At 37.3% G+C, this 14282-nt stretch overlaps 1 protein-coding gene across 2 annotated transcripts in view; it reads right to left on the bottom strand.

The window, feature by feature from the left end:
* LOC117400616 (collagen alpha-1(XXII) chain-like) overlaps nucleotides 1-14282 on the bottom strand; it is a 115517-nt gene that overhangs the window by 13219 nt on the left and 88016 nt on the right. For both annotated transcript variants that reach the window (XM_059021282.1, XM_059021283.1), the window contains exons 42-51: nucleotides 13985-14020; nucleotides 11575-11628; nucleotides 10883-10927; nucleotides 10368-10415; nucleotides 9884-9997; nucleotides 9245-9298; nucleotides 7537-7590; nucleotides 5966-6019; nucleotides 492-545; nucleotides 110-163 (exon numbers count right to left, since the gene is read on the bottom strand). In XM_059021282.1, coding sequence (XP_058877265.1) covers nucleotides 110-163; nucleotides 492-545; nucleotides 5966-6019; nucleotides 7537-7590; nucleotides 9245-9298; nucleotides 9884-9997; nucleotides 10368-10415; nucleotides 10883-10927; nucleotides 11575-11628; nucleotides 13985-14020 — 567 coding nt within the window. The remainder of the gene's footprint in view (nucleotides 1-109; nucleotides 164-491; nucleotides 546-5965; nucleotides 6020-7536; nucleotides 7591-9244; nucleotides 9299-9883; nucleotides 9998-10367; nucleotides 10416-10882; nucleotides 10928-11574; nucleotides 11629-13984; nucleotides 14021-14282) is intronic.

Below are 14282 nucleotides of genomic sequence, written 5' to 3'. Positions count from 1 at the left end.
CCTAATCATTCTGCTAATACATATCGGCTGTAGACAGTATGATGGGTGATGGAGCACCTCTCTTTCAATTAAACCAAAGTCTTAGAAAGCATGCATTTTCTCGACCTACCATCAGCCCAGGCAGTCCCGGTGGACCCTGTATCCCACGGATACCCTCTTTGCCCTGTCAAACAGAACCATTAGTTAATCCATTGTTTGTTTGTTTATTATTTTCTAGTAAACCATTAATACAAGTTACTCAACAGCTGCGTAATGAAGTATGGAATGAACAACAACAGCAGACCACGGATACTGCAGGACAAGACAACCACTAGGTTATCCTCTGACCTACTCAGGATTGTTTGCCATGGGGACAGATTGAGAAAGCAGCCCCTTCACTTGTACCTTTTCAGAAGGTAGGCGATGGACACGTCCAAGCTATCTGAAGCAATAGGTGCAAGGGTGATCTCTGACATCTTCTAGACAAATGCACAGAAATCTGATTTCCATACCTTCTCTCCGGGGGCTCCGGGTGGACCTACAGCCCCTGGGATTCCATCTAACCCCTAAGGAAAAAAAGGGAAGGTCACATTTAATTTCTATTTCTAAATTTCGGGCAGCAGTGTGGAGTAGTGGTTAGGGCTCTGGACTCTTAACCGGAGGGTCGTGGGTTCAATCCCTGGTGGGGGACACTGCTGCTGTACCCTTGAGCAAGGTACTTTACCTAGATTGCTCCAGTAAAAACCCAACTGTATAAATGGGGAATTGTATGTAAAAATAACGTGTAAAACAAAAAACAAAAAACATTGTAAGTCGCCCTGGATAATGGCGTCTGCTAAGAAATACATAATAATAATAATAATAATAATAATAATAATAATAATAATAATAATAATAATAAATACTCATCTTAAGATGACGGAAAGCATCTTGAATTGACTCATTCAATTGGTGACCGTTGGAGATACTTACAGACAGTATAGCTCAGAATTGAATGGTCCTGATTTCAGGTTAATTCAGGGTTATTAGAAGCGAGTGTTAAAATTAAAATGATCTGTACTTACTACAGTATTTACTGTCATCACTGTATCAAACTGTGCTGTACATCTATGCATGCAATGCATCTAATATCAACTACAAAGCTCCTTCAGCCTCTACTTGAATTGAGATTTGATACTCGACTCTTATTGGATGTACTGTCAAGCAAGCACATACGAAATGCTTGTAACAAGAAGAGGCAGCATGGCTCATTGAGTTTGTGTTACTTGCCAGCACACTGTGAGCCTCAGGGCAGTACTTACTGTAATAACAAAAACAGAATAACAAAATGAAACAGGACTGAAGCCTGCACTAAGCTAATCAACAACAAAGCTTAGGTAGCTTGTGTCATGTGCTTCTTTTCAACCTAGTGTACAAAAGCCATATCGGTATCTTAAGCATCTCACACTACTTTATTCCTTGTCCCCTAATTTCTGTGATGCACATAAGGCAGACCTGAACAAACAAACAAAAAAAACAGATCTATACTCTCATTAGCTCAATCGTAATGTATTCTGGGAATGTAGTTTATTGGTGTCCACTGCACACTGTTAATCACACATTATAAACTACAAACCCCATACCCCGCCAATTTCACTGATTTATCAGTGCGATGGCTACTAGTTTCCAGACAGTTTGAAAACTTGCTAAACCAAGATGAGGAAAATAACAAATTATTTTCATGTTATTGGAGAAGTTTCAAAAGAAAACCACAATGAACAAAATTCAGATATGTCAGCGTCTTTACAAGAAATGAGCAATGAAGGAATTTTATTATTATTATTATTATTATTATTATTATTATTATTATGATGATGATGATGATGGTTTCCAGTACTGAAAAAGGTTACACAAGTCTACAGATCTAAAGGGACTTAATGTATGTGTACTATATAGTATTTAAATATGTGTCATGCGCATAAAACATTAATATATGTGATTTTAAAAAAATAAAATAATAATCATTACCTGAAAAATACCTGGGTATTTTTCACGGCGGGTACCCGGTTCCAGATGTTCTACCCGTGCCGACCTCTAATATATATATATATATATATATATATATATATATATATATATATATACTGTATATACAGGTATATATATATATATATATATATATATATATATATATATATATATATATATATTATACAGACATGCTCAAATTTGTTGGTACCCTTATAGCTCATTGAAATAATGCTTCATTCCTCCTGAAAAGTGATGAAATTAAAAGCTATTTTATCATGTATACTTGCATGCCTTTGGTATGTCATAGAATAAAGCAAAGAAGCTGTGAAAAGAGATTAATTATTGCTTATTCTACAAAGATATTCTAAAATGGCCTGGACACATTTGTTGGTACCCCTTAGAAAAGATCATAAATAATTGGATTATAGTGATATTTCAAACTAATTCGTTTCTTTAATTAGTATCACACATGTCTCCAATCTTGTAATCAGTCATTCAGCCTATTTAAATGGAGAAAAGTAGTCACTGTGCTGTTTGGTATCATTGTGTGCACCACACTGAACATGGACCAGAGAAAGCAAAGGAGAGAGTTGTCTGAGGAGATCAGAAAGAAAATAATAGACAAGCATGGTAAAGGTAAAGGCTACAAGACCATCTCCAAGCAGCTTGATGTTCCTGTGACAACAGTTGCAAATATTATTAAGAAGTAATTTAAGGTCCATGGAACTGTAGCCAACCTCCCTGGGCGCGACCGCAAGAGGAAAATTGACCCCAGATTGAACAGAAGGATAGTGTGAATGGTAGATAAAAGAACCAAGGATAACTGCCAAAGAGATACAAGCTGAACTCCAAGGTGAAGGTATGTCAGTTTCTGATCGCACCATCCGTCGCTTTTTGCACGCAAGTGGGCTCCATGGAAGAAGACCCAGGAGGACTCCACTTTTGAAAGAAAAACATAAAAAAGCAAGACAGGAATTTGCTAAAATGCATACTGACAAGCTACAATCCTTCTGGGAGAATGTCCTTTGGACAGATGAGTCAAAACTGGAGCTTTTTGGCAAGTCACGTCATTTCTATGTTCACAGACGAAAAAATGAAGCTTCCAAAGAAAAGAACACCATACCTACAGTGAAACATGGAGGAGGCTCGGTTATGTTTTGGGGCTGCTTTGCTGCGCCTGGCACAGGGTGCCTTGAATCTGTGCAGGGCACAATGAAATCTGAAGACTATCAAGGCATTCTGGAGCGAAACGTACTGCCCAGTGTCAGAAAGCTCTGTCTCAGTCGCAGGTCATGGGTCCTCCAACAGGATAATGACCCAAAACACACAGCTAAAAGCACCCAAGAATGGATAAGAACAAAACATTGGACTATTCTGAAGTGGCCTTCTATGAGTCCTGATCTGAATCCTATCGAACATCTATGGAAAGAGCTGAAACTTGCAGTCTGGAGAAGGCACCCATCAAACCTGAGACAGCTGGAGCAGTTTGCTCAGGAAGAGTGGGCAAAACTACCTGTTAACAGGTGCAGAAGTCTCATTGAGAGCTACAGAAAACGTTTGATTGCAGTGATAGCAGCCTCTAAAGGTTGTGCAACAAAATATTAGGTTAGCGGTCCCATCATTTTTGTCCATGCTATTTTCATTTGTTTTATTATTTACAATATTATGTTGAATAAAAAATCAAAAGCAAAGTCTGATTTCTATTAAATATGGAATAAACAATGGTGGATGCCAATTACTTTTGTCAGTTTCAAGTTATTTCAGAGAAAATTGTGCATTCTTCGTTTTTTGTGGAGGGGTACCAACAAATTTGAGCACGTCTGTATATATATATATATTATATATATATATATATATATATATATATATATATATATATATATATATATTATATATATACATATGGGTTATTAATGGGAGATACCTTAGTCCTCATATTTTATGAAGTTTATATCCACTCCAGGGGGGTGTTTGAAAAATTAGTCCTGACGGGATTACAGGCGGGGTAAAGACTACACTTCCCAGAATACAGTGGGCTTACACTTCATGGACAGACATGGGATAACCCAAAGTTTTATTGGGGCACACCTGAGCCTCATTAGTAAGGATGTTTAGTGCCACTCTCAACAAGTCTGTCTGAGATACCAGAATTGGATATCTGTAAAATAGCTAGGCTGTCTGACCATTTATTAGTGTATGTAGCAGAAACGGTAGCTATTTTATTTGCGATAATTAAAATAGCGGAATTAAATCCTAAGAAAGCAGTAACATTTACAGACTCTTTAAGTGTGCTCAGTGCTTTAAAATGAGATTTTGTAAATAGGAAGGATAGCCGTTTTGAGACAATTCAAAGATATCTGAAGACCTTAGGCATGATTTAGAAAATGATTTATTGTCATAAAGCTGGAGAATGATACAAGAAGATTTCCAAGAATTTGAGTATCCCAATTTCAACTATTGTTTCTATTATGAAGAAGACTCATGGTACTGTCACAACGTTCCCTCGGGCTAGAAGAAAGAAGATTATCTTACCAAGAACAAGTAGAAGAATTGTGAGGAAGGTTAATAACAATCCGAGATAGACTGCCAAAGATATTCAAAGTGAATTGGCTGCAAGTGGGACTGGGTTTCCATTTCAACCATAGGTTGAATATTGCATGGTGAAGGTCTCAATGGTCGCAGGCCAAGGAAAAAGCCACTCTTAGGAAAACGTCACAAGGACAATAGATTAAAGTTTGCAAAACGGCATTTGAACGATGGATATGAGTTCTGGGCAAAGGTTTTGTGGAATGATGAAACAAAGAAATCAAGCTATTTGGTCATGCTGATAGTTGTTATGTTTGGAGAAAGTCTGGTGAGGCATACAAAGAAAAGAACACCATACCTACTGTCAAGCATGGAGGTGCTAATATCCTTCTATGGGGCTATTTTCCTCTAATGGCACAGGAAATTTAGTTCCAACACATGGTAAAATGGATTCCATAGCATACCAAAACATATTCGCCAATCACCTGAAACCCTCCGCTACAAAACTTGGTTTAAAGCGCAACTGGATGTTCCAACACATCAATGATCCAAAGCACACATCAAAATCTACTTCAGAATGGTTAAAGAAGAATAAAAATCAAGGTTCTGGAATGGCCTAGTCAAAGTCCTGATCTAAATCTGATTGAGAATCTTTGGTTATGAGTTGAAGAAGGCTGTGCACAAAAGTCCTCGGAATTTGAATGAACTGGAACAATTTAGCGTTGAAGGATGGTCAAAAATCAATAAACATGCCAAAAGCTTATTGACAAATATCCTAATTGATTAAAAGAGGTTATTATGGCTAAAGGTGCCTCAACTAGCTATTCATTTCATTTTTATTGTCAGGGTATGAATACTTTTGAATTAGCATTTTTTGAGTTTTGCAAACAAATTGCTGAAATAAATCATTGTAGACATCTATTTATTTTCTATTTTCCTATAATTATTTGTTTTCGAGAAATTTCTAGAAATTATAAATTTCCATTGGAGTATGTAAACTTTTGTCTGCAACTGTGTATATAGTGATGAGGTGTACCTGCAGTACCATAACATAGGGGTTTTTGAACCATGGTGAGTGGTTGCTGGCAGCCATTTTGGCACCCACATGGGCGTTTGAGAGTCAAAATGGAAGCCAATTTCCAAACAATTGATTTTACAGGGTAACGGGAGTTAGCCTTCCCTGGTTTAGATTGAAGTTTAAAAGGAAAACGTGTGTTAGTTAGTGCTCCAATGGAGCTAGGATTTTGTTTGTTTTGATTTTGTTCCAGTGAAAAAAATATCTGTAAATAATAAAAGTGCGTGAACCGTATTAAAATATAAACACAGACTCAGAGTCTTTCTTGACGCACCCACACAAAAGCGGTGATAGAGCCCCGGGCCATCCTGACTAGAGGGGCTTCATCACAATATATACATATATATTATTTGGTTTTCATGTGTAGATACTTACAGGTTGGCCTGCTAAGCCGACTGCGCCAGGATAGCCAGGTGTTCCTCTGAATCCCTAAAAAAAAGAATATATATATACAACAAAAGTAAAACAATGTCTTTGTGGCAGGGCTGAAGCCCACATTGTAAATAGTGTCATTAACAAATGTAAGGTTGGCAGGGATGCAATTAAGTCCATCCCTAACACAACCACAGGTGGAATGTGGCCATTCTCTAATTAGGTAATTGAGTGGAATGGCCACATGTATATAAAGGGAGGAAAAAAACCTTTGTTTTGTAGAGGAGTTTGAGAGAGAGAGAGTGTGGAGAACTTGGGAAACTGTTAGTGAAGGCCAATACTATCGTGTGTGTATTTTGTTTGAAGCTTTAATTTTGTCCCCTGTGCCTTCGTTTGGTTTATTCTTTGTTTTGTAAATAAACTTTAACTGCAGCCTCCTGCCTACATGTCTCATTCCTGACGCTATCCTGTTATAGTTATAGATTTAGAAAAAAAAACAACAAGACTTTACCTTTTGAAACACAGTTGATTGGTAGATAAGTGTAAAACTTCAAACTAAATGTACCAATGTCAACAAGGATATATTTAAGTGTATAGTATATTAGTGAAATGAAATGATGCAGCTTGTGAAATGAAATAATGCACCTTGTGAAATGAAATGGTGCACCTTGTGAAATGAAATGGTGCACCTTGTGAAATGAAATGATGCAGCTTGTGAAATGAAATAATGCACCTTGTGAAATGAAATGGTGCACCTTGTGAAATGAAATGATGCACCTTGTGAAATGAAATGGTGCACCTTGTGAAATGAAATGATGCACCTTGTGAAATGAAATGATGCACCTTGTGAAATGAAATGATGCACCTTGTGAAATGAAATGATGCACTGTGAAATGAAATAGTGCACCTTGTGAAATGAAATGATGCTCTGGGAGCAAATAAAGCAATGTGTATAGAAGCTGAGTGTTCAGCAGGAACCCAGTCCAGGCATGTGTGTGTGTCTACCATTCCGCAACTGAGTGTTCAGCAGGAACCCAGTCCAGGCATGTGTGTGTATTGATTTCACAAACAGGTGCTATAAAACTATCACGTCAAGACTATCCACAATCAATCTGCTCATATATATATATATATATATATACGCTGTATACAGTGTAGTGGGCGGTGTCACTTAAGTGGTCCTGGTCTTGCAGTGAACTGGTTATAGAAACAAACTAAGAAATCTGAACTATACAGTTTGTTCACAATATACAGCATGTCCCCAGTATTCTTTTACCCCAATTATACATTTAATTGGGTTTCGGTGTGCATACTCTTTGCTTTCTTTTACAGAGATTGGCTTGACTTTATTTATTGATACAAGCCAAGTGATACTTCATGTACTCTTTTTAATGGGGATCAGAAGGTGGAAATGATTCATGGTTCACACTATTACAGATATGTTGCAAATCCAAGATTGCACTGACAAATTGCTTAAACTGTTCATTTAAAATGAGTGTAGGCAGAAACAAGACCTGTATCATTTCCCCATTTTAATGTATCAGTGTGTTTTGTTTTTATTGCATTCTGTTTACCGTCTCGCCTTTTTCTCCAGCTTCACCTGCAGCCCCTTGGTCTCCTCTGCCTCCCTGTTGAGAAACACATTGTAAAAATCTTTCTTGTTCTTGTTAGGTGACCGGCGCCTGGATGGGATTAGGCTGAGTGGACAGTTGAATTATGTACAGATAATTCACACGTGCAACAACAATCATTTTGATGCAAGGAAGACATAAACTAGTGGAAAAGAAAACACCATTGGTTCATTTAAAATGATATACATGTGCAACTTGAATTGGGAAACCATCAATGAATGGAGTGTACATGCAATCGTATGTTGAGAATGACAAGTTTCCATTTTTTACATCACCCATACAGTGATCTTACAGATAAGTTTTATTTTGTGGGTTGTACAATGACGCGTCCGTGGGTGGTCTGCAAAAGGACATTCAAACATCAAAGGACTGTGAGTTTAAAAAAAAGGCAAGATACACAAATTATCTCATGAAAGTAGCTATTTGGCAGAGTGAAAAAGACTATAAATATCCAAGCAAAACTAAACATTTTGCGCTCCACATCGAATGCTAAACAAGGTGCTGTCACTCTGCTAAGCAAAGCTGCAACTCTGGCACTCTGCCTAAAAACTGACCCAAGACAGGACTCTGCCTGAAAAAGGATCCAAGAAGAGGAAGCAAGCTGCAAGCGAGTTACTACCCCAAGCAACGAGACTGAGGCCCGTTTGAAGGACTGCCATAAAACTTACAGAGACTGTTATCAGACAAACCAGTTTGGGTCTGCTGTACACCTACAACCACAGTATCCAAAAGAAACTGTGCCCTGCTACCTGCATAGATAAAAGATTCAGCGAAGAGGACAGAGCGGGCAGGCGCTGTTGTGGATCCTATACCGAGGACTGAAGACTTTGTTGCAGCTGTTTGTTGATTCTATCGAGAATTGAAAGTTTTGTTGCCGCGTTTGATCTAACGTGGGATTGAAAATTTTGTTGCTGAGAGGACAGCTTTTGTGCTGGACACTTCAACAGATTGAGTTTCCAAACCAGTGGACCAAAAGTCTATGCTTCAAGGAACCATTGAGTATAATTCCAGTTGCATTTTCCTTTCATGGAACTAAATTAATTAATTGTAACACATTCACATAGAATTGAACTGTTAATTATTTAGTTTGCACACTTTGCATGTGAAATAACTTTTAGTGAAACTTGATGAAGTAGCTATAAGCAATGTACCTCATATTGTTGTGTGATGAATTTATTTAAAAGTAAACTTGCCATATCATTAATTTATATTCCATTAATAAGCTTAATGTAATATATTCTAAGATTGTCTGCATTGTTTCAGTCTGAGGCTGTGCTTGTATGTAGGCATGTGTGTGTGTGAGCAAGCTACTAGCTACGTCACAGCCTGCTCGAGCTGCTGTTGTGTGTGAGGAGACAGGCAGTGTCATATTTCAATTGCCTGCTAGCCAGCATGAGTGCAGTGAGAGCTTTTGAGTTGCGTTTTGTGCTTAGAGACTAAGATTTACTTTCTGACTTTTTTCTGACATCTGTTTATTATTTGTGTACATAATAAAATACTACTATTGATTAAATATTCCTAGTGTCTGCGCATGAATGTGTGTTCATAGTAAATCCTCAATCTTTGTAACACGTCAATTAAATATTATTAATAAGAGAACTAATTAACCAAGATAAATGATCTATTATGGAATTGTTCCTACAAGACTTACCTTCATCCCGTCCATCCCACGTGGACCTATAGGACCAGGAGGCCCAGGCGGCCCCTGCCATTAGAAGACAATGAATATGTTAAAACATTGAGAAGGAAGCGTTTGAACATTAGTTAGTTGTAAGTACAGCACATGTGTTTTAAAACTGTAAAGAGCACAGAATGGACAGTAACGTTCATTTTTCTTTCCTGTGTATATTGAACTTGAGCTTGTGGAGCAGGCAGCCCTGAAATAAAGCAAGGGGGCTTCTGAATTGTACAGTATAACTTGTTTTAATGGATGGCAACTATCTAGCCACCGACATGGTCTCTCAAATACTGCCGTGACTGAAGAAAAAGAGTTACATTTTTATGTTCTTCAGGCAGCAGGAAGAAATAAAAGTCAACAGACCAGGCTAAAGAAAAACCATATGATGCTGCGCTAAGAATATGAAACACAGGTCTTGACATGAATAAAACAATAATACATAAAGGTAATGGCAGACAATAGGAATACGACAGCAATAGTAATTATAAAAAACAAAAAATGTATATACTTTATTGCGTGACATGAAACTCTCCACAAGCAGTGTAATCCTGACCAGTCATTGATTGTGTCTGTTGAAAGACAACAGAGCATACATGTATATCTTATTCCTACCTGGTGCCCATTATTCCCATCTTTCCCAGGTGGACCTGTCAAACCTTGGTCGCCTTTGAACCCAGGGAGACCTGGCATCCCAGGAGGTCCAGGTGGACAATCGGTACACACATCCTGGAAGAGAGAAGCAACATCAATCACTACAGGAAGCAGAACACAGGGCACTGCATCACACAGTGCATATTAGCTATACAGTGCATGTGTTTTAGAAGAATTCATTTAATGGTATGCACTAATATCAAACACACACTCAAAAATCAAAAAATACATCAAAAGCATAATTGACAAAATAATAAATTACTTATAATTGATCAACTGGCTGTCAAAAATAATTTAATTGGGCTACTCAAAAGTTATGCATACATTCAATGGTAGAAACTTGCAACAACAAATACTAAACGTAATAAAAACTGCGACAAAAATAAACAGCATCAACTGCACTGCAGTAATTTTTTTATATATAGTGTACTCATATGTTCCTTACCTTAAGAAGGATGCCAAGTTCCTTTTGAGAGATCTGAGCTGTTGAACCCTGTGGTACAAGAACACTAGAAGTTATCATTGTGCTCCACGAGACAGAGATTCAAGAACACTAGAAGTTATCACTGTGCCCCACGAGACAGAGATTCAAGAACACTAGAAGTTATCATTGTGCTCCACGAGACACATATTCAAGAACATTAGAAGTTATCATTGTGCTCCATGAGACACATATTCAAGAACACTAGAAGATAACATTGTGCTCCATGAGACACATATTCAAGAACACTAGAAGATATCATTATGCACCATAAGACACAGATTCAAGAACACTGCAAGTTATCATTGTGCTCCACGAGACACATACTGTATTCAAAAACACTACAAGTTATCATTGTGCACCTCTAGGCACAGATTTCCATAAGGCTTTTGGGTTTATCAAAGTCCCACGCTGAATACAGAGACATGGTGCCAACATATATAATGAACTGAAGTAAAAGAATGCAAAGTGACACATACCGGCTCCCCAGGAACTCCTCTGTCACCTGGCCTTCCAGGTAAACCCTGTTACACAAAAGAAAAGTTCTTTAAACAGGGGTTTGCATCGACGTAGAGAACATAGTGTATCCTTGCCTTGCCCACTCCATCTTGTTGCAAGGTGAGGTGTTGTTTTTCTATTATTTTATTTGATATGCTGCTCTGCTTAGTCTGTGTATTTCCTTTAACTCAATGTACAGGCAAGCCAGTAGAAAGTTAAGTATCAGCATTAAACTGATAGTTGCATTGAGCGTATCACTCAAGGTTAATCCACACAGTAAGACTCACACCATCAAGCCCGTTAACAACCTCAAGGCTTATTACTAGGATCAGTAAAGGAATGGCATGTTGAGCTGCTACTGTATAAGAGGCTGTGTGGTCCAGTGGTTAAAGAAACGGGCTTGTAACCAGAAGGTCCCCAGTTCAAATCCCACCTCAGCCACTGACTCATTGTGTGACCCTGAGCAAGTCACTTAACCTCCTTGTGCTCTGTCTTTCGGGTGAGACGTAATTGTAAGTGACTCTGCAGCTGATGCATAGTTCACACACCCTAGTCTCTGTAAGTCGCCTTGGATAAAGGCGTCTGCTAAATAAACTAATAATAATAATAATAATAATAATAATAATAATAATAATAATAATAATATGTTAATTGCTTCATTGTTTGTACTTACATTGTGCCCAGGCGGACCCTGGGGACCAGCTACTCCAGGTACACCTCTTGGGCCCTGAAAGGCACAAGTACAATATATCAGCACACCCAGGTGTGTTATGTGATAGTAAGGTACTGTACATAATGATAATACAAAGAACTGTTTCACGAGAACAGTCTGTACAGCCAGTGTTCAAATCCTTGCACTTGCATGATGTTCTTTCATGGGGTGATCAATGAAGTTTAAGTACACAGAGCTAACTAAACAATCCTAGTACATGTTACCTAATATGCATTGCCATACTTTCTTAGATCTTACATTTTCCTATACGAAAGATGCACACATTATGGTAAAGGTTTGCTATTGATCGCTTCGTGCAGATGCTTCAACGCTGAGCTTCCCGTTCGTTGTATTCTACATTGTGTAAAGGAAAGCAGTGGAGTTTGAAAACCCATCAATCATAGGAAAAGGTAACTGGTCAGGCCAGACAATGTGTAAATCTTCTGGGGGGTTGAGTTTTTGTAAAGGAAATAAATGCCAAGCATTTACATTTTTTTTTTAAGTTATTCCAATTATTCTTCAGAAATACATCATAAAAAAATAGGCCCAGGAAGAGTCATAGTGTAAAACAACTAAACATTATGAATCATTTTTCAATTTGCATGAACTCCTAGAAGCAACTCAAGTATTTACAATATTGGCCACATTTTTTGGGAAGTGCAGTGTTGAAAAAATACCATTAAAAATAAAACACATAGGGGCAGGTGTACTAAAGTGTTGCGCCTGTCGCAATAGTCATGAACCAGTTGCAAATGAGATGGAAGTCTTGGTCAAAATGTACTAAACAAGCGCAATGCTGTTAGTGACTTTAGGGAATGCTTTGCGGCAGCAGTTTCTGTTTGCAGTTCAAGTGTAGATGAATGTGTAATTATGGGCATTCCTGCATAAATTAGCAAACAGGGGGTGGAGATAATGCAAATGAGGGTTGTCAAATATTGTAATGAGATGTACAAAAGCTGCAGGCAATTGCAACACTTACAATTGCATCAATTTGTTCAGAACTTTTGATAGCATGTTTTAAACAGTCGCAATTGTTGCTGGCATTTCCCAGTCTGCTTTTTCACATGTGTTGCCAGTTGTGCTCAATGCATTTTTGAGGCGAACACCCAAATACCTATTTTTCCCTAAAAGCAGGGTGTACTTACAAGCCTTGAAAACAAATTTCTATGACATTTCTGGTTTCCGCAACATGTTGGGAGCAATAGACTGCACACATGTGCCGCTAACCCCTCCAGCTCATTCTGAGCATCTGTATAGGAATAGGAAACTCACCTATTCTATTAATGTGCAGGTGGTTTGTAATTGTGCACAATTTAGCATTGCCCCCCTGACTAACTTAAATAAAAACAGACAGTATACATTTGGCTTCTAGGCTACTAATGATAATACGAATTAGTGGTATAATGCAAAATTTGTTGCTGATCCCTTGAAATTCGTATTAACGAGAATTGACTGTCCTTCTGTAAGTATCATAACTTGTCAATGCGGCACCATGGACTATTTGTGTTAATTGTCTAGGCTGCCAGACTAATAATAATAATAATTAAAAAAAAATAAAAAAAAACACGTTAAAAACATTTGCAGCAGCATGATTTATTTTGTGTAAAAAAAGTGCGCTAGGTATTCATTTGATTTGACTACTGTACTGTATACTGTATAGGCATATTGTACAGATTTATATTTGTACATAATGTAATGTGCAGCCTACCCAAAACACATCAGTGTTATTTCAGCGCAATGATTTATACATTTAAAATACATTATGCACTCTAAATGTATGTGTGTGCGATTTTATCGGATTTTTTTAAACCCAACACCTCCTAAAAAAACAACGTTATTTTGATTCTTGCACCCTTGCATGCATAGATGTTATCCTTCGGTCACCCTCTGCTGCGCAACACATATTTAAATTAGTAGATTGTGGCTCTTTCATTTACATATTTTCTCTTAGTACATATACAAAATGTATACTTTGTTAAGTGTCACAACGAAAATGCAAATTGTGGTATGTTTGTGCTGCAACTGGCCCATCTTAGTACACCTACCCCATAATGTGTGCACCTTTTTAAAAGAAAAATGTAAGATCTACTAAATGATAGTTATCGTGTACATATGAGGTGAGATTTACTGTAATCTCTATGTTTACAGTACTTTAATGTTACTATCTAAATATGGATATTATTTGACACATTTTGATGAACAAAGATTGATACCAGAATGTAATGCATTTCTATAATGGTCTTATAACATGCAGGTGTTAGTTTGCAATATACAATATAATTCAGGTTGGAGCTGTGATTAATCGAGGCTGGATAAACAGTATATATCCTCATTCATATTTCATAAACTAACTTGACATCAGATTGCTTACCTGGGGTCCTTTTTCCCCTGCAGTTCCTGGTGATCCCTAAAACAATAGAATGTTTATTTATTATTATTATTATTATTATTATTATTATTATTATTATTATTATTATTATTATTATTATTAGGTATTAAATACAAATATTACACATACTTAGGCTATTAAATGTAATTAGGCTATGGAGCCCCATAATTGATCTTGTTTTGGTTGGACTGAAAGATAAATCAAGTGTTTGCTTCAGCGCCTATCAAAATAAAGGGGTGCCATCACTAATATATATTAGTGATGGCACCCCTTTATATAT

The sequence above is a fragment of the Acipenser ruthenus genome, chromosome 4 (genome assembly GCF_902713425.1).
Source record: "Acipenser ruthenus chromosome 4, fAciRut3.2 maternal haplotype, whole genome shotgun sequence".
Lineage (NCBI taxonomy): Eukaryota > Metazoa > Chordata > Actinopteri > Acipenseriformes > Acipenseridae > Acipenser > Acipenser ruthenus.
Note: the sequence above shows the minus strand (reverse complement) of the source record. Positions and strands in the feature narration are given on the sequence as shown.